The sequence below is a fragment of the Glycine max genome, chromosome 19, assembly GCF_000004515.6.
Source record: "Glycine max cultivar Williams 82 chromosome 19, Glycine_max_v4.0, whole genome shotgun sequence".
Lineage (NCBI taxonomy): Eukaryota > Viridiplantae > Streptophyta > Magnoliopsida > Fabales > Fabaceae > Glycine > Glycine max.
Window position 1 is genome coordinate 47340720 of NC_038255.2, and position 21548 is coordinate 47362267.

General features: G+C 33.8%; 2 protein-coding genes across 2 annotated transcripts; both read left to right on the forward strand.

Moving 5' to 3' along the window:
- The first annotated feature begins 295 nt into the window (after positions 1-295).
- On the forward strand, positions 296-3874 carry LOC100817848 (phospholipase A1 PLIP2, chloroplastic-like). The gene is made up of 5 exons (XM_041012702.1): positions 296-1183; positions 1472-1978; positions 2194-2253; positions 2354-2770; positions 3155-3874. Exons 1-5 carry the CDS (start codon positions 638-640, stop codon positions 3626-3628), a joined length of 2004 nt encoding a protein of 667 aa, XP_040868636.1. The 5' UTR covers positions 296-637; the 3' UTR covers positions 3629-3874.
- An 8045-nt stretch (positions 3875-11919) lies between these two features.
- LOC100808954 (DNA-directed RNA polymerase III subunit RPC8) lies at positions 11920-16332 on the forward strand. The gene is made up of 9 exons (XM_003554495.5): positions 11920-12281; positions 12425-12540; positions 12639-12734; positions 13301-13388; positions 14670-14757; positions 14849-14887; positions 15022-15079; positions 15158-15247; positions 16106-16332. Exons 2-9 carry the CDS (start codon positions 12430-12432, stop codon positions 16172-16174), a joined length of 639 nt encoding a protein of 212 aa, XP_003554543.1. The 5' UTR covers positions 11920-12281; positions 12425-12429; the 3' UTR covers positions 16175-16332.
- Positions 16333-21548: the final 5216 nt, after the last annotated feature.

The following is a 21548-nucleotide window of genomic DNA, read 5'->3' on the forward strand; positions in this document are numbered from 1 at the left end:
GCAACAATAAATGTATATTAGTTGTTTTCATTTTTACTTTCATGGTAAATGTATAAGTTAGTTAAAAATAAAGTGGAAAGTAAAGATATAATTAAATTAAGGAGGGATTAGTATTTTATTGTAAAAGCAGCACTTGAGCAAAGATACGGTAAGCGAGGTGCGTGAGGGTGACAATCTCCCCCGAAAGATAGGAGCAAAACAGAACAGGATCTGTAAGGAGGACACACAATGTCACAACGCAAGTTTGCAGCTTGAGGGACACGTCAGTGATTGTAGCCATGTTGTTCATCTACACTTTATACGACGTGGCACTTCCCTGGAACCAAGCGTTTTGCTACAACATAACGACACCCAGGTGCGAATAAAATCACTTATAATTTCCTTGCCAATCAAAAGGTCCCTCTTTTCCTTGCAAAAAGTTGGAAATTGGAACACCCCTGAGATTAGCAAATACCATTTCCTATATTTGGCTATCCGTTTTGGTTCCAACCTTTTCTTTTTCCTCTTTGATTTTGATTCTGTTCAACCACCACCCAGGAACCTCAAGAATCTTTGGGTTCCTCCATTACAGGCTTTCATTGTCTTTTCTTCTTAATTTCTCTGCAAACAAAAAACCAACACATACATACAAATCATAATGGATGCTCTGTGTTTACACAGTAGCATTTGTGGGATAGCTCCGTCAATTTCCATTACTGCATCTGCACGCGCCAATGATTACGCGTCACACTCTCAGGTGAAAGCTGTTGGGAGCTTCTCCTTGTTTTCCAGATTCTCTTTTAGATTCCCTTTGAAGTCCTTTTGGCCACGACCACCAACGGGGAATGCCTCCGGTTACCACGGTCTCGCCGTCGACGACGACGCCGTTTTGGCAGAGAATGCAACGGCCGAGACAGAACGAGGAGAAGGAGAGGGACAAAATGGGAACTGGGTTTTGAAGATTTTTCATATAAGGTCTGTTTGGAGAGGGGAACAGAGGAGCGATGAAGGGGAAGCTATGGCCAATGGTCAAACGGATAAAGAGTGTGATGATTGTAGGGTTGAAGAAGAAGAAAATGAAGAGGTTTCGTTCGATAGAGACTCGTTTTCGAGAATGCTTCGCAGGGTGTCATTGTCCGAAGCTAGATTATATGCGCGCATATCCCACTTGGGCAATTTGGCATACTCTATTCCCAAAATCAATGTATTTTAAATCCTTCTATTTCATCATTTCCTTCTTTTTTTTAGCCACGCAACATCTTACTAAAAATGACTTGAATCAGATTCCAGAGAATTATTTGAAATTTTGAATAATCTCATTCTCTGAAGATTTCGTCAATTCACTGATAAATATATAAATATGCTTTTCAAAAACCCTTCGAGGTTTAATGTAGATGAAGCACTAATTTTTCATTTTTGTAGGAATTTGGTTTTCCAAGAATTACCAATTTTTGATATACTAATTTATATCTTTTGTTTCTTAATAATTTAGCCAGGGAAACTCTTCAAACACTATGGACTGCGTTTTGTAACTTCATCCATAGAGAAAAAGAAATTAGCTGTGGCAGCTGAAAAAAATCAGACAACATTTGCTGCTACTCAGAAGGAAGAAACTAATGAGGAGAATGGGGGAGAAACAAAAGAGGAAAAGAATAATGGTGGATACATGATAAGTGCATCTGCTGCATATGAGATTGCTGCTTCTGCTGCCTCTTATCTCCATGCTCAGACAAGGAGCATACTTCCATTCAAATCTTCTGATGCTGTGGAAGGTGAAGGTTCACATGAAGCAAGCAATGAAAGATTTAACGGCGAGAAGATGGCAAACACGGAGGAGGCAAATTTGAAGGCAACTACGGATTCGGTAACAGCAGTTGTTGCTGCAAATGAGCAAGTAAAGCAGGTTTTTGCAGATGATTTGAACTCAACAAGCTCTTCACCCTGTGAATGGTTCGTATGTGATGATGACCAGACCTCTACAAGATATTTTGTGATCCAGGTGGGTCATATCAATTGGGGACATGTTTTTATTTTGCCATATAAAGTACATTTAATTGCAGTATTGCATGAACACTTGAGTCTTGAATATGATAGAAGCATGATTATTAAAATTACCAATATAGCTAGTTATTTCATTTAGCAGTGAACATTTATATGTAATTCCTTGTCAATTTTGGATTTATTTTTAATAAATATTATTGTTTTAATATGCAGGGCTCCGAGTCGTTTGCATCCTGGCAAGCAAACCTACTATTTGAACCAGTTCAATTTGAGGTAACTATTATTATTGCAAGCTAACAAATAACTTTGATTTTTTTTTAATGTTCACCCTTACTGAAATTGAGATAATGAGATACATGTTTTTTTTTCCTAGGGGTTAGATGTTCATGTACATAGAGGTATATACGAGGCTGCAAAAGGGACATATCAACAGATGTTGCCAGAAATTCGTGGTCACCTAAAATCTCATGGTTCACGTGCAACTTTCCGATTCACTGGTCATTCTCTTGGGGGGAGCTTGGCACTACTTGTAAATCTTATGCTACTGATAAGGAAGGAAGCGCCATTCTCCTCTCTGCTTCCTGTCATAACCTTTGGGGCACCATCCATCATGTGTGGAGGTGACACTCTACTTGACATGCTTGGATTGCCACGGAGCCATGTTCAGGCAATCACATTGCACAGAGATATAGTAACACGAGTATTTTGTTGCCAGTACCCTAACCATCTTGCAGAACTACTAAAGGCTGTTAATAGTAACTTCCGCAATCATCCTTGCCTTAATAACCAGGTAAACTTCCACTTTTAGACAATTTGGATAGCTATCATTCAACATAATTAAAATTAAACACTTATTTAATAAACTTATGAGTTTAATTTATTTTATATATAATTATATACCCAATAGGAATTTCTACTGGATGCTTATATAAAAAATGGGTTTAATTTTATAGGGTGTCAATTTTTATACCTTTCAACTAATCAGACATCAATGTTAAGTTTAACTTTTAAGATAATTATTATAAAAATAAACAAACCTACTTGATAATTTCTTATTAGATAACATCGTATATAGAATTTATTATAAACAAATTTACACTTCTAGTACATATAGCAATTTCTTTTGTATTTCTAGCTTCATTCAATTCAATTCTTAGTGAATCTTTTACTGCAGAAACTATTATATGCACCAATGGGAGAACTGCTGATTCTCCAGCCAGATGAGAATTTTTCACCAAGTCATCATCTCCTACCCTCAGGCAGTGGTCTATATCTTTTGAGTGGTTCTTTGTCAGAATCTAGTGACACATTAAAACAAATCCATGCAGCTCAATTGGTCTTCTTGAACACTCCACACCCACTTGAGATATTAAGTGACCGATCTGCCTATGGATCTGGAGGAACCATTCAGAGAGATCATGACATGAATTCCTACTTAAAATGTGTGAGAACCGTGATTTGCCAAGAACTTAACCAAATTCGCAAGGCGAGGAGAGAGCAAAGGCGAAAGGCGTGGTGGCCTCTCGTGCTGCCACATGGAAGGAACACTGACATAGTTGGGGGGTCCATGATTCAAGACCGGCCTTCCTTCTCTGGCATCATTCAGATAGGTAAAGAGTCATTGAAAAGGTTTAGTAGACTTGTTTGATCTCAACACATGCAATTGTTTGTAGTGCTCCTGCATGGTTGTTGCTTGTGGGAGCATGTAACTTAATTAGCTTAAGATGAAAATATGCCATTCTTTATTTTTTTTTCCTTGGGACAGTTGTATAGGGTGAGGGCACATTGTTGGTGGGACATTTAGAACATTCTTTATTCGTTGATTTCAAAATTGACTGTATCTCTCTTGAATAGTGATTGTATAGAAAAATATTTCTGAAATATTGACACACAATTCTAATTGCTTCAGCTTTCAAGCAAGTGATGTTTTTTTGTCCAACATACAAGGAATTGAGTCTTTGGTTGCTTGTTTGTACAACTTGTATTAACTATTAAGGTGAAGTAATTTTGGGCTATTTAGATTTCACAAGCTCAAATGTTTGGGTTATCTTAGGTTTCCCTTTAACATACTTTTGCATAAGCAACTTCTTTGAAGTGCATTGAAATCCTATTAATAAGATTCCAACAGAAATCCAAACATATCATCCTATTTATATTTGAAAACTTTTATTTCAAAATAAGTTTAGGTAAACTAAAAAAAGTATTTTGTTTAAGAGTAAACTGAATTTTAATCAGCAATAGATATGCATTAGAAAGCGCTCAATGTATCACTCGTGTTTTACGTGAGTAACTCAAAAATGCGTTTGTTGAAGGTTGTGGTCTAACTTGAAGAGGAAGAGTAGTGGTAAAATTGTGTCATTTTGCTTCCCAACTTAATTTATAATAAAGTCATTTATTTTAAAATTTTTTCTATCACCTCTTTCATAACAAGTTAAAATATAAATGCTTACAATTTAACATTAATGCAAAGATTGGGAGAAAAGGAAAGAGATTGTCAACTCCTGAAAAACGACATAGATTGTGTCTTTAAGTCCACCACCCCGACGACGCATGTTGTTGAGATTATAACTAGTTAGTTGTAGTCTTGTTTAGTAGTAGCTTGTGTCTGAGAATATAAATACTTTGTAACACACACTTTACAAATCAATCATAATATTTTTTTCTTCTTTCATCTTCATTCTCTATTTTTCTCTCCTCTGTAACTGAATCCTAACCAACTCAACATGGTATCATCGACCTAACGATCCATTCCTTTTGCTTCCGCCACTATGCCACCGCGTATAGCACCACCGCCACCGGCGGATCCCTCTACTGATCCTACTAGTCCGTTCTTTGTTCATCCTAGCGACGGTCCCTCCTCCGTCAAGGTCACACCACTCCTCGATGGTTCCAACTACCATTCTTGGGCGAGGTCTCTGCGACGCGCTCTCGGAGCCAAACTCAAGTTCGAATTTCTTGACGGAACAATTCCGATGCCGGTTGATGCCTTCGATCCGTCGTTCCGAGCTTGGAATCGCTGCAATATGTTGATTCATAGCTGGATTCTCAACTCCGTTGAACCTTCCATTTCCCGATCCATCGTTTTCATGGATAACGCTTCCGATGTGTGGCTCGATCTGAAAGAGCGTTTCTCACAAGGTGATTTGGTTCGTGTTTCAGAAATTCAACAAGAGATTTACGCTCTCACTCAAGGTACTCGATCTGTAACTACTTTCTATTCTGATCTGAAAGCGCTTTGGGAAGAACTTGAAATTTACATGCCGATTCCAAATTGCACATGTCATCATCGTTGTTCTTGTGATGCGATGCGTCTTGCTCGTCGTCATCATCATACGCTTCATGTTATGCGTTTCTTGACTGGTTTAAACGATGAATTCAATGCGGTTAAATCTCAGATTCTTCTGATTGAACCTCTACCTTCTATCACCAAGATCTTTTCTATGGTGATTCAATTTGAACGTCAAAATTGTGTTCCTAATCTTGATGATTCAAAGGCTCTTGTTAATGCTTCAACTAGTAAGTCTCAAGGTTCTGCTAATGGAAGATCTAATTCTGGTTCCAAGCGCTACTGTACCTATTGTCATAAGACGAATCACTTTGTTGAGAATTGCTTTCAAAAGCATGGTGTTCCTCCTCACATGATGAAAAATCACTCTGGTTCTGCTCATCATTCTGCAGTTGATGGGGGAGAACGTGTTGAATCTTCAACTGCATCTCAGAACACCACAAGTGTCACCATGACTCCTTCACTTACTCAGGAACAATTAGATAAGCTTCTGCAGTTAATTCAACCTCCTTCTGTTAACCATTGTAATGCTTCTACTTCTAAACAGGTTTGCTCATTCAACACTGCTGGTCCTTCATCAGCAGATACGAAGGGTATGAAAATATCTCATTTTTTTTATTCTTCTATTTGTAATAATATTGCTCTTGATACCTGGATCATAGATTCAGGTGCTAGTCATCACATATGTGCCTCACTGCACTGGTTTCACTCTTATAGTGAAATCAATCCCATGATTATAAAATTACCAAATGGTAATCATGTCACCACTAAATATGCAGGCACAGTTGTGTTTTCCTCTTCTTTTAGTATCACCAATGTCCTATATGTTCCTACCTTTACAGTCAATTTGATTTCTGTCTCTCAATTATGTCACCATACACCTTATACACTCAATTTCACTGACACTATTTGTTCCATACAGGAGCAGAAATCACTGAAGATGATTGGTTTGGGTGAAAGCAGAGATGGCTTGTACTACTTGACTCAGACAAATAAGGAATGTGCTTCTTCCAACTACAACATTTCTTCCATTTTTTCCTCAGCAAATAATGTCCATATACCTGAAAATGCAATTTGGCATTTCAGGTTAGGTCACCTGTCTAGTTCTAGAATTGCTCTTTTACACTCTCAATTCCCCTTTATTGTAAATGATTCTAGTTCTGTGTGTGACATCTGTCACTTTGCTAAACACAGAAAATTACCTTTTGTACACAGTTATCATAAAGCAATAAAATGTTTTGATTTGATTCATTTTGACATATGGGGTCCCATCTCTATTAAATCTGTTCATAATCATGCTTATTTTCTTACTGCTGTTGATGACCATTCTAGATATACTTGGATAACCCTAATGAAAAATAAATCTGAAGCTAGACTTCATGTTCAAAACTTTATTCATTTTATTAAAACCCAATATAATCATTCTGTTAAATCCATTCGTACAGACAATGGTCCTGAGTTCCTTATGCCAGATTTCTATGCCTCCAAAGGTATATTACACCAGACTAGCTGTGTTGACTCTCCCCAGCAAAATGGCAGGGTTGAGAGAAAACATCAGCAAATTCTAAACATAGGTAGAGCTCTTCTTGTTCAGTCTAATCTCCCCAAGTCTTTTTGGTGTTATGCTGTTTCCCATGCTGTATACATCATGAATAGAGTCCCTGCACCAAATTTACAAAACAAATCTCCTTATACTTTATTGTATAATACTGCCCCTGATTTTGATACTCTCAAAGTGTTTGGTTCTCTAGTTTTTGCATCTACTTTACAATCACATAGAACCAAGTTAGACCTTAGAGCTAGAAAATGTGTTTTTCTAGGATATAAATCTGGTGTGAAAGGAGTTGTACTCCTTGATCTATTAAATAATTCCATATTCTTGTCTAGGGATGTGACTCACCATGAACACATTTTTCCCTATCAGTCCTCATCTCCCAAGACTCCTTGGGAGTATCATTCCATCAGTCCTACTCCAAATGACAGTGACATTACCTTAGATAGTGACATTTCCTTAGACATTAATGCTGAGCAGTCACCATCACCACCCCACTCATCTTTATCTCCTAATATTTCAAATGACACTGTCATTTCTGATACCTCTACCTCCACACCTCCACCTAAAGATCACAATGATTCTCCTCTATTACATTCCAAACCCATCAGACAAAGAAGGGCACCATTACATTTGTCTGACTATGTTTGTCACAATACATCTCCAACTTCACACGAATCTCTCACTTCAGGTACAAAGTCTAAATATCCCTTGTCTTCTTTTCATTCACTTACACTTTTGTCTCCTTCACACAAGGCATTTAGTATGTCAATCACACACTGCACTGAGCCTCAATCTTATGAGGAAGCTAGTAAGCATGAACACTGGGTAACAGCCATGAAGGAAGAATTAAATGCTTTGGCTAAAAATTGTACCTGGAAAATTGTTGAACTCCCACCTCATACTAAACCCATAGGATGTAAATGGGTTTATAAAGTCAAACACAAAGCAAATGGCCAAATAGAGAGATACAAAGCCAGATTAGTAGCCAAAGGCTACAATCAAGTAGAAGGGATTGACTATTTTGAGACCTTCTCCCCTGTGGCTAAGATTACCACTGTTAGGACTCTTTTGGCAGTAGCTGCCATAAAGAATTGGCACCTTCATCAACTGGATGTCAATAATGCTTTTCTTCATGGAGATCTTCAAGAAGATGTTTACATGAAAATACCAGATGGGGTAACTTGTGCCAAGCCTAATTCTGTTTGCAAGCTACAAAAGAGCTTGTATGGGTTGAAGCAAGCAAGTAGGAAGTGGTATGAAAAGCTGACTAATTTGCTTCTCAAAGAAGGTTACATACAATCAATTTCAGATTACTCCCTATTTACTCTCACCAAAGGAAATACTTTCACTGCACTGTTGGTATATGTAGATGACATCATTCTTGCAGGTGATTCAATTGATGAATTTGACAGGATCAAGAATGTTCTTGATTTAGCTTTCAAAATTAAAAATCTGGGTAAGTTGAAATACTTTCTTGGGCTTGAAGTTGCTCATTCTAGACTGGGTATTACCATCTCACAGAGGAAATATTGTCTGGATCTGCTTAAGGATTCAGGATTACTTGGGTGCAAACCTGCTAGCACACCTCTTGACACATCCATAAAGTTGCACAGTGCTGCAGGCACTCCTTATGCTGATATTTCAGGTTACAGGCGCATAGTTGGGAAGTTGTTGTATTTAAACACAACTAGGCCAGACATTGCTTTTGCAACACAACAACTTAGCCAGTTCATGCAAGCACCCACAAATGTTCATTTCAATGCAGCATGTAGAGTATTGAGGTATTTGAAGAACAACCCAGGCCAAGGTATTTTCTTTAGCAGAACTTCAGAAATGCAACTTATAGGTTATTCAGATGCTGATTGGGCAGGCTGTATGGATTCTAGAAAATCCATATCTGGATATTGTTTCTTCATAGGCAAATCTTTAGTGTCATGGCGTGCTAAAAAGCAAGCAACTGTGTCCAGATCATCTTCAGAAGCAGAGTACAGGGCTCTGTCTTCAGCTGCTTGTGAGTTGCAATGGCTGTTGTATCTTTTTGCAGATTTGAGAGTTCAGCTTACCAGAACTCCAACTCTTTACTGTGACAACCAAAGCGCAGTCCACATTGCCTCAAATCCGGTTTTTCACGAACGCACAAAACACTTGGAAATTGATTGCCATCTTGTGCGAGAGAAGCTTTTGAAGGGCACTCTAAAGCTACTACCAGTTTCAACAAGTGATCAAGTGGCAGATTTTCTCACCAAAGCATTGGCACCACCCAAATTTCATGATTTTGTCTCCAAGCTTAGCATGATCAACATCTACCATGATAAGCTTGAGGGAGGGTGTTGAGATTATAACTAGTTAGTTGTAGTCTTGTTTAGTAGTAGCTTGTGTCTGAGAATATAAATACTTTGTAACACACACTTTACAAATCAATCATAATATTTTTTTCTTCTTTCATCTTCATTCTCTATTTTTCTCTCCTCTGTAACTGAATCCTAACCAACTCAACACATGTTATGTACATGCTGATGCCGATGTTGATTTAAACATTCACATAATCACATGACAATCAAGGTCTGCAAACTGTGATGGTTCTCAGTCAGACAAAACAATAGTCTTCCCTATAACCACATGGTTACCCTTAAATCCAAGTAATCATATTATCCATTCAACAAAGCACTAAGGCTCCGAATCTGAACTCTCTTGACCTTTCAAACTTGACAACATCCAATGATCATCCATTAGGATATGGTTCAACCAATTTTCCATATAACTTACCATTCTATTTTGAGACAAAAGTGGAAATGGTCTACTTATTTTAAGAGCAATCAGTGTCATCATACCAATCCTGGGGATGTTTTCTATTTTTCTTGATGGAAGGCAAATACGATGAGTTCAAATCAGATCTTGAATTTTGCTTTTTAAAATCCAATGCACTCGATTACCTTGTATCAATTTTTTTTTAATCATTAGAAATTGGACTTTTTAATCCAACCCAATTTTATTATATATTATATATATATATATATATATATAATTTAATTTTTTTAACTTGGAGTGAAACATGTTTAATATTAGACTAATAGTTAAAAAATATTTTTTTAGTTAAATATATTAAATCTCATATTATTAGATTCACTTCCCGACACATCAGATGATATAATTCCATTTGATCCAATTCAATCCTATTGATTCAGATTGAATTACAGACCCAACTAAACAAAGTACAATTTAAATAAAATCAAGTAAAATTGATTGGAGCAGATAAAAAGAAGTCACAAATTCAATCCATTGCAACCTTTGTCCACTCCTAGCGCCGTGAACCAATGACCCAACGGTCAATCGACATCGTTTCAATAATACAAAAATTGAAAAAATAATACTAATAAAAAACGAAATAGAAGCAGAATGGGAAAACCGAAAATGAAGTTTCGCAAAACGCAGCCAATAATGCAAGTTCGCAACCCTAACGCGAAGCTCGTCGTCGCCGGTGCTCCCTAGGCCGTCCCCATCTCCGTCACGCCAGAATCCAGACACAACATCGTGAACAGTGAGCAAATTTCAATTTGCTTTCATTCTGTATCATTGTTATGCACTGTGTTAATTTGGGTGTTTAACTCCCTGAGTTTTTCTCACAAAGCATCCGCGTATGGAGGGTCACTGGTTTTCAGGATGTCCATTGAACAGTGAACCCCAATTGTAGCTCTGAAGCCAGAACTCGGAGAGTTTTATGTTCTTGATTTCATCCCATTGATATAATGGGCATTGACTGGTTTGGCTATATTAACCATTATATAGCTAAGGTAACATCTTCCTTATGACATAAGTTCGTCTTAGATGGTGCTTCATTACTAGATTTGTAAAGTAATCCTGAATTGCTACAGATAATCGAGTGTGAAAATCAATGGCCACTCGTGGTTAATGGTTTATTGACGATAGTGAAATAATCTGTCATATAATTGTAGTGTTGTCATAATGTCATGTAATAATAATTATCATGCTAATGCGGATGTAATGAAACATGTTTCAAATGAAGGTAAGTTGAACTCAAAGTGATTGCTAGCCAGATTATTTTTTCCATTTATCTTGAGAAAAGCAATCCTCTTTCTTGGTTGTGAATGATGCTTGTCTTTTGAGTTACATGCATGCATCTAGCTTCTGTGGCTTCTTTTTTTTTTTTTTTTTTTTTAATCAAGAATGGAATAATACCAGTTTAGAGTTGAAATTGAAGTATTTGTTTTCCTAATGAGGAATGAGTTGTCGAAGACTTTGACAATGGCCAAAAGTGCATAGCACCAAATTGTGAAAATGAAAATCCAATTTTGAAGGCCTATAACAATTAACAAATGAGGAAGACGTAAGAGTTATGGCCTTGAATGTGAAGAATGAGCTTGTGGAAATTATGTTTATTTGTGTTGTCTTGTCATTTTTTAGTGCATGGTATTAAAGTTTAATAAATTTTACAAGTATCACATTTGTATATAGTGAATATTTTAATTTTTTTTAAATAGAGTCTATATCATAAGGTTGAATTAGTAATTCATTTGTTCGATCAAGGAATCTAGTAATTGAGTGATTTAGTTAAGTAGATAATTGACCCGACCTTTAAAGTTGTATTAGGATATATATCATGTATCAAAATGCCTATTTTTCTAGTAATGAATCGTAAAAACAAAAAACATAACACGCGCGCGTATATATATATATATATATATATATATATATATATATATATATATATATATATATATATATATATATATTTATAAACACTTTAGGAGCATCTTAACATAAAGAAATAAAAACTTGAATACATATTTTAATGTCAAATAATTTATTGTTGATGTAATATAAGATTTAAGAGTTAAGACAAATAAATATAGAAAGAAAAACAGCTACAAGACAAAAAAAAAAGTTAGGTTGAATGCAATTGAAATAAAAAAAATACTGTTAAACTTATTTTAAAATAAGAATGTCCAAGTCACATTTGATTCCAACTTTAAAAATTCAAGCGAGTTTTAGTAAAGAATAAAAAAAATAATCTGAATCATTATTATGTTTTAAAAAGGCACGTGAGGGAGGCTTACATAGTTTAAAAATCACGTGATCTCAATTTGTCCAACACTCGCAAGCCCAAACATTAGTATCCCCTTCACAGGAACCCTAAATCTGAAACTACCTTGATTCCGCTCTGCCACGACTGAGAAAATAGCGACGCGGAAACACGCTCGTCATCACGATCCTGCCATCCAGCGCGGCGTGTCCAGCGATTCCGCTCTCCGATGAGTCTGCGCAGGTTGAAGAATCGCGAGGCCAGCTGCCGGTGAAGAATCGCGCGATTTGTCTGGAAGTCGCGATTCATCCCCGATACAGAGATTCAACCACGATTCAGGAACAAAAACGAGACAACCTCCTATTCGTATCGGTAGCAGCTGGAATCGTATCGAATCGTGTGAATACGTATCGTGAATCGTACGATACTAGTTTTAGAACATTGCTTTGAAATGAACTTTCTGGTTCATATCCCCCTGCTGAAACCACATTTTTATGCACTGCAAAAGCAACTAATAGTTGTCTTACATTACTCAAGAATCGTACTCTGTAATTTGGTTCAGGTTCAATGTTCTATCTCAGTAAAATCGAACACGAATTGCCCCTGCCTCCTTCTCGTCTTGTTCTTCCTATTCGAGAAGCTATACACATGGAGCTTGAGAAGCTTTTCTTAGATAAGGTTTTTTGTTGCTACCATTTTTAGTTTCCATTGTGAACCATATTTTGTAATTGACTTAGTTTACTTGGCTTCAATTCGAGTTTCTGTAATCATGTCAGGTTATAGCAAACTTGGGCCTCTGCATTAGTGTCTATGATATCAGATCGATTGATGGTGGGTTTATCTTCCCTGGTGATGGGGCTCCAACCTATACGGTATGAATTCATGGGTTGGTTTTGGACTTCTTGTCCTACATTTTTACTTCTCTTGGTTTGATTTTTAACTTATTAGGAGAAAAATTGCCCTCCCAAAGTTTAATCCTTAAATTTTGATTAATGGGCACAAAAATGTTGATACACTATTGGGTTATCATGAGTTATTTTCAGTATATTGGAACCTGCAAAAGATTGTACTTTCTTAGCACCTCTTATTTACAATTTATGATGTATTAAAGTCATGTTTGGATAAACTTCTCACTAAATATTTATAGAAGAAAATGAGAAAGTAAATTGAATTAAACTTCTATAAGTTAAAATCAACTTATGCACTTCAACTTTTATAGAAGTTTCTCTCCTATCTTCTACAAAAGTTAAGGTGCATAAGTTGATTTTGAGTTATGGAAGAAGTTTGATTCATTATACTTTTTATTTTTTTCTCTTGTAAGTGCTTATTGAAAACTTAATCCAAACAGAACCTGAATCACTGTTTTTGGTTTGATGGCAGAAGTGATGATGTATGTGATTGTGTCTAAGCAATAACTAAATTCTAATATTTCTGGCAGGTTGTGTTCAATTTGATTATGTTTCGTCCATTTGAGAAGGAGATTATTACTGCAAGGCTTCTTTCATCTGATGCTGATGGCTTACGATGTATGTCTCTGTTTCAGCTACTTGATTGTTATTTTCTCGACATGCATAATTTAGTTCCTCAATAGTTCTCTGTTTTAAGATGCATATTGCTGGAGAAGAATCGTGTCTATGTGCATACTTCTGTTTCATATATCTGTTACATTTTACTCGCAGCACAATACTTAGATATAGATTAGACAAGGGAATCGTTTTAAAAAAAAAAAATTATAGTCTAGATACTTGCTTGAAAGTTGTTTTTGACCCGGTCTTATTGATACATGTAACATTCGTGGTACAGGACAGTATCAATTTAGCTTTAACCCATCTTGTTGACACAATATGGAATTTTCTTTCATGCTGTTTCTCTCATAGGTATCCAATTTCATTGTCTATTCTGAGGAATGTGGCTCTAAAAGTTTGATACTCTAGCAAAATAAAAATAGTGATTAGTCGCTTGTGCAACATCCTGTTAGTGAGTGAGAGATAGAAGGATGCATGGTGCAGGCTATTGGGTCCAAAATGTACTCCTCAGAAACATTTATTCCTACTTTTCAAATGGGGGGGGGGGGGGGGGGGGGCTACCTAGATAGTGGTAACTTGCCATGAGATGCAACTCCCATGAGGCTTAGCGTGACACTTGGAGGCTTGGGAGCCTTGCAAATAAAGCGGATAAGAAGGAATGTTGAGCAACTCAGTTTCTAAGAGAGGATGAGAGGTCATGATTAAGGGATTCCTGATGAGCTCTCCAGTGAGACCAAGAGGATGTGAGGTAGGGAATTTCTTAACTACTTTCCTTTAGCAGAAAACGTTGTCTTCTTTGATTTTGAAATAAATATATGAATAAATGTGTGTGTTTGAATTCTGGAATTTTTTATGAAGTTGTGTTTTGGGTATGTCTGATTCTTGGAATCATGGAGAATAAGATTGAAATTGGTTTCCTTTAATTATTTTGTTATAACTTGGGACTCTCTTTATACTATAGTTTATCCGAACTAAATCCCACTAGTGGTTTGGGGTCGCAGCTCTGTGCTGCCATGCGTGATTAATTATGAATTTAATTAAAGCTCAAATTGTATTCTAAAAGAAATAAAGACACGAATAATATCACTTTGCATGTTGAGTTGTTACCAAAGCTAGTTTTGGTGTTTCCATATCCATAGTGTGACACTGACAACCTTTTATTTCCATCATGTAACACCACCATTCAATGTCTGCATCATCTGAAAAATTAACTGATTGTCAAATGTTGGAATTTTTTCAAGATAGCCCCTGCTTAGTAATTGCTGAATCTGTGGTTGGCAGTAACCATTGGATTCTATGATGATATTTATATTCCTGCAAGTCGTTTGCCCGACCCAAACCACTTTGTTGAGACTGAACCGAAAAAAAGGTGATGTTTCCACTGTCTACTTTTACTTTTTGGATTATCTTTGAACTTAATACAAACAATCTTTTATTATTATTTTTGTTGTTGAAAGCAGGGTATCCTCTGGCCAAGAGTCAACGGCTAATCCCTCAAGGTACTAAAATCTATTTAAGGAGCTAACTTCTTCCTACAGATTTTATTTCATACAATCTTTTATTATTTTTATGTAATGTGTGTATCATTAAGTATGATCAACAGTATGCTTGTTTGCTGTTACTAAAATCACAGCAAGAAAGGCATGTGGTATTGGGATTATGATGAACAAGAATATCCTATTACTGATGTGGTTAGCCTCCTTTCCTTTTTTGTTAACTGTATGATTGGAAAACAAAGAGTATGCTTAATTTGGTTACCAATGTGGCAGATCAAATTCCGAGTTACTAATGTGAGTTATCCCCAAATTCCAGTTGAACAACCAAAAGAATCAAAGCCATTTGCCCCTATGTTGGTCTCTGTAAGTATTTTGTTGCTCACCTCACCATTGTTTGCCTCCTACTTTCATTACCTTGGTTCATGCATTTTTGTGGATACTTTAAACTACACGAGAAAGATGAGATATATGGCCAAACTGTACTACATACTGAAAGAGTTAAAGTATTTATTATAGTAGTGTTATAAAAGAAAAAACATTTAGATGGGATGTTTATTATGGCTTTTCGGATGGGATGTTTATTATAATTATAATCTTGGTTTAATCAATTTTTTTACTTTTATTTTGATGTTGTATTTAGGATGGTTTATTTTGTTTGTGATTTTAATAATTTGATTTAGATGGCTTTTGCAGCTTCATATATAACAAAAGTTTGTTATTGCTTATTATGTATCGTTCGTTTTGTTCCTTGATGCATAATTGATGATGAATTGTAAACTATTTTCTTTAATTTTTGTTCGAGTTTTTCCTTGGAGGTGCAAACATCTTGTTTTGCGGGGCATCTGTCTTGGTGGAGGATCATATACCTAAGTCTTTTAAGATTTCTTTTCACATTGCTTCCTTTATTATTTATCCCCATGCTTCTATATCTTCTACCTTAGTTTTTTCTGCTATATTCATCATATTATATTATTATTGCTAACACTTTTATTATGCATCACATAACTCTTGATCATTCATTAAAATCCTTGCAACATAAAAATAGCTGATTCCCTTAGGATTCAATTATAGCAACTATATTTGAACTTCTGGGCATATACGAATTGTTTTGGGAAGATGGGTTGAAACCCTATTTAAGAAGCATTATTAAAATAAATGGTCGTGACTAACTAGCATTGCACGTTAATGGAGTAGTGACTTATCATGATGTCTATTTTGTAGGGAGCGATAGATGATGATGGTCTAGGCCCTATTTCTTGGTGGTTTGGAGATGAGGATGAGGACGAGTAAATGAGTCCAAAAATGGTCGGATAGAAGATATTTCGGATGCTTTCTGCATGATTTTTAATTTAACAACTCAAGTTACAACTCGACAACAGTATACTTTTGTTAAATTCCTTTGCTTCATAAAGTATTTAATTCAATGAAATCATTGTTTTGCCTTTTAATTTCAGCGTCCTGAATACCCACGTACAGGAAGAGTAAAAGTGTTTGTACATAAGCTTTTGGGATCCATATTTTAACAAGTCTTCATATTCATATATATATATATATATATATATATATAAATGGTACCTAACAGTTCCTAAATATTGATATGGCATTTATTATATTTTTCACGGATAAATTGATCATTTAGTTCTGATACACGACACGAATTTATAGATTAGTCCCTAAATAATTTTTTTTTATGTCCATATAAAATTAACATTATAATTTTGTTCTTCCTATTTGGGTCCGTTGCAACGTTAAAATGAATGTTAATATGTAGGGCAGTATTATTAAAATTGATCGGCTAATCGATAATTGGATCAGTTTTTATAACACTAATGTAATGATGGATCCAAAATTCTTATTAGGGGCTGGTATTTTTTGTTTTGTTTTGCAAATACAAATTTGCAGTGATTTTAGACATAGAACTAAAATTTATTTTATTTAAGAAAATGAAAAGAAATTCTTAAATGTTTTTTTCTCAAACCTATCTTCTTTGAAAAATAACCTTATCCGAGACACGGTTGATATTAAATGCGGACACTTTCAATGAAAATTTGAGTCTAAACATGTCTTAATTTATTTTAAAAGATTATTGTTAAAAACTTTATATTATCTTGCAAGCACAACAACATCTAAATAGCACTCAACAATAGTTTCATAATAAAATTAAAATAAAAACAAACTCAACTGAATTGATACATAATAATGATAATTTAAAATCATTATAATAAATGATATATATATATATATATATATATATATATATATATATATTATATCTCCTCTAACATATAAGTGATGAAATGATTTTTACATCTTAGTTCTCATAAAATTAATATTACATTTTTAGTTTCTATAAAATTAAAAATGCATCCTATAAAAAAAAAGAGAAAAATGCTACGTGTAAAGATACTTTACATAGACCATCAATCATATTTTTACAAATTGTCACATCGCTCGTATTGTTTTAATTGAATAAAAATGGTAAAATCCTGAATTCTGTAACAATACTCACGACGTTCGTTCGCCCTTTCCACTTGCGTGTGCACGACCGCACCTCTACCTCCTATTCTCTTCCTGTCCCTTATCCAATTCTTAAATAAGTTTGAATATCAAACTATGTTTAACAGTCATAAAATTATCTCAAATACTTATTGCAAAATTCAAGAGACAGAGTGAATTAAAACTTTAAAGTTTCAATTCCATGACAAGATTAGTACACAAATAATACTAAATCTTCTGCCTACACCTTTTTTTTTCTTTCGCTTGAATATCTTGAAAAGTGATATACGGAAGTGCAGAGGCCAATGGCAGCATCCGAAAAAGCGGAGAAAGCGAGGTTTTTTTTTTTTTTTACTATTTTCAATTAATTAATAATAAAAATGATGTGGCAATTTATGGGAATATAATTCGTTGCCTTTGTAAAGGATCTTTACACTAACAGTGTATGATATGAGTATTTTTCTCTAGAAAAAATTAACACTGCATTTTAGTTCTTGTATGTATATTATATTATTATTATTTGATTTGATTTGCTTTGCTTATTGTTAATCATATTCTCTTTATTTATAGGTGTCATTTTTCAAAATGAAAATGTTTTAATATGATATTGATTTAATCACATATGTATATGCAAATTTTGAAAGGTGGTTACTATTTTCTACTTTCTAGTGTGAGAAGAAAACATTCTAACTCATTACAGGAGAAAACCATCCCCTTTTCTCGTGAAAAACATACCATTTATAGAAAAAAAATGTGTAGATTATTGATAACAAAATTATAAAATTTCATGGAGAATCAGACACACAAAAAAATTCATGGAGAATCATTTAGAATTTATTGTGTTTTTGTACATGATAAATCAAGCCATTTTTACACTCCAAAGTATATTTGAAGCTAAAACGTATGAAAATATTTTAAATTTTTATTTAATGTTAAAAATTTATATTTGATAACGCGAACGTGGAAGACAATTTTCAAACATAATGATTGTTTACATAACGATACTTTAATTCTACTGAAGATTAACTTTTTAAATCAAAATCAATAATTTTAATAATTTTTTAATTAATTTTTATTATTTGGCATTGCCTTTGCATCTAAGTAAACCTCTGATAACAGTTTTTTTTAAGTGCAATCATCATTTTACAAAACACGAAATCCAAAATATAAATGCCACTTTGTTTTTTTTTATTATTCGGGTAAATATTCATTTTTGTTCCTAAACGTGTATAGTACTAACAAATGCGATAAATTCATCCACCCATTAACTTCAATCTGCTAGTGCTGATGAAAGAATCTATGTAATGTAAAGGGACAAAAAGGTCACAAAAATGACTACCAACAAGATTGCTGAATAAATTGAATCAAAATATCAATAATTTTCTATTAAATTAAAATATTAGTAAGTTTCTATTGGATCAAAATGTTTATTATTATATTTGTTCTAACTTATTTTTGTTTTCCTATTTTTTTATGTATTTATTATAATGTTATGCTTACAACAATAAAAAAAAATGAAGATTAAATTATATTTTACCCTTAAATAAAATAAAATTTGAGATCTAACAAATTAGTTTAATAGAAACTTAATGGCATTTTGATCCAATAGAAACTTACTGACATCTTAATCCAATCCATTCAACAACTAAATTGCCAATCATTTTGTCACATTTTTGTCACATAAGCTATTTCATTAACGGTAATGGACGAAAGTTAACGCATGAATGAATTTGTCATGCACTATTTTTATTTTCAGAGACTAAAATTTGAATTTTTATCTTTTAAGAATAAATTTATTAACGCTTTACACATTAAAAAATAAAAATATCTATTTATCCTTATTATTCATTATTCATTGATACTTCTAATGTTGCTTTGCTTTATCATTATTCTGTCGTGGATAAACCTATCCTATGCTTGGAACGAGAGAAATAGTGAAAAGGAAAGAAAAAAAATTTAAAATTTAAATTGGAAGAAAAGTAAAAAGAAAAAATTATGACTTTTATTTTCATAAGTTATTTTTTTCTTTTTTTCACTTTCTCTTAATTAAAAAAAATGTATTTTATTTGTTGTTTTTATTTTCTTTCTTTCCTACCATTACTAGAAATGCTACAAGCTAAACTAGCAAACTAGTAACTAGTTAATTATATATAAATGAAATACTTTACCATTTTTATTTATTTATTATATAAAACATTGTATACATATTCCATTCCATTATTATAGATATACATTAAAGAGTGCTGTTAAAATGACAACCTAACCTTTTATAGCGTCAGTGCTCTATCGTGCTCATTTCCCTGGGTCATGGCAAAAAAAAAAAAGACACTTTCGTGGAGCCAAAAAATAATAATATGATGAACTAGCCAACATTTTCATTTTCATTTTTCAAATACCACTAACGAAAAACGAAAAGATAAACATCTGAATTTATTTGTAAAGGATAGTGAAAATATTTTAATTTATAAATAAAATAATATATTTATATTATACATTTGTATAATTTTCTGTATAGGAAAAAAATAGAGTTACGATAAAAGAATAAAAAAACACTTATGTAAATAGTATAACTCACACTTAAACATTTTACTATGATTTAGCTATCGACCTATAAATTTTTAAACCCGTCGTAAGAAAATTCTCTTATTTAATTTTAACTTTTTTTGTGTAAATTCTTATTTAATTTTAACTAAAAATATATATTTATAATTCTATTAAACTTTATTTCACCGCTAAAATAAATGAAAAATTAATGAATACATTTTTCAGTTATAGAAAAATTATAATTACCTTCAATAAATAGTTGTATTAATAATCAATTATATGTTGGAAATAATTATTTAAATGAAGTAAGCATGCTCGTCTTATTTGATGTCAGTTTCCTTAATGGTAGCAATTATTATAAATTTATGCAATTCAAGGATTCAACTTTCTTATTTGGTGCAAAGGAAATTAAACCAAAAATAAAATATAGAAGAGGTATACTTGTTTCACTTTCATCTGATTCTTAACGGGGACAAAAGGCTTTGGCTTCATGTTAAGTTTCAACTTGTGGGATCACAAAGCCTATAATTGTACGACTACTTTTTTGTTCATACCTAAAAATTTCAAGTGGAAACGCCAGCAATCAACCAAACTATAGTACAAAGGCGTACTCAACTTACTGCATACGACTTTTTAAGGCACATATATATAGAAATTTAGAAAAGCTTTCAATTGCCTACTTTATCTTCCCATTCCCACCATCTAATTTATATGGTACTCTTACTCTACACAATTATGATGTTCATGCATGGCCCATACTCTTTTCCGTGGACTTTCAAGTTCAGGCGCATCACAAATTACGTTCACATTGAAATCACATTACAATGCGTAACACCATATCCATAACGTTTGCAATAGCTAATATAGATAGACGATTAGGCCTATGAAGCAATATTGGACAATGGCCATATCAGAAATCAGATTCCATAGCATTGGTTATTTTCAGAACCATTCCTTAAACGAGTAATGTGTTTTTCAAAAGTCGTTATCATTATTGATATTTAATATTAAGGTAGAAAATTTAATTGACTAGTTTACATATAGTGACATAAAAACCATTCTAGATGAGTTGTAAAGGTTGCTTGCTGCTGCAGACTCAGATCTCTAAAACGTTTCATTCATTTTTTAGCTCATAATGAAATTCGACTCCCCATGTCCCAAACAATAAGATAAAAACAATTCTTTTTGTACCTTTTCTTTTGTAATTATCTGCATTGCATTATAGAACTAATGAATTAAAATAAGTAATGTGAAAACTTTTGTCAGATATTTCATCCAGCGCATTGTGCCACCAAGGTTTGACAGAGAGCCAAGAGAAAACCCTCTATAGTCCATCATTGTTTGGATGGAGAAGCCACATGATAATAGCATATGGTAACACTAACATTATAACTTATAAGTGGGCATGACTTCCCCTATTGTCCCCTACATTCAAACATGAAGGGTTATTTTTTCCCTCCCACAACACCTCTTAGATATGTTTCTACCCCAATTTTGCTAAAACATTTGTTTATAAGTATTACTAAATGTATTTCACAAAAAAAAAAGTATTACTAAATGTCTTCCTCTTGGTCAAGTCCCCTCAAAGTATTTAAAGGAGAAATTCTTAAAACTTTAGATTCAT

Excerpts from the sequence above, each read along its gene's own strand:
- LOC100817848 (XM_041012702.1), top strand. The coding sequence starts at position 638 with ATGGATGCTCTGTGTTTACACAGTAGCATTTGTGGGATAGCTCCGTCA. Across the intron at positions 1,184-1,471 it reads ACTCTATTCCCAAAATCAAT|CCAGGGAAACTCTTCAAACA; the intron begins GTATTTTAAATC and ends TTAATAATTTAG. Across the intron at positions 2,254-2,353 it reads TTGAACCAGTTCAATTTGAG|GGGTTAGATGTTCATGTACA; the intron begins GTAACTATTATT and ends TTTTTTTCCTAG.
- LOC100808954 (XM_003554495.5), top strand. The coding sequence starts at position 12,430 with ATGTTCTATCTCAGTAAAATCGAACACGAATTGCCCCTGCCTCCTTCT. Across the intron at positions 13,389-14,669 it reads TGATGCTGATGGCTTACGAT|TAACCATTGGATTCTATGAT; the intron begins GTATGTCTCTGT and ends TGTGGTTGGCAG. Across the intron at positions 15,248-16,105 it reads TTGCCCCTATGTTGGTCTCT|GGAGCGATAGATGATGATGG; the intron begins GTAAGTATTTTG and ends TCTATTTTGTAG.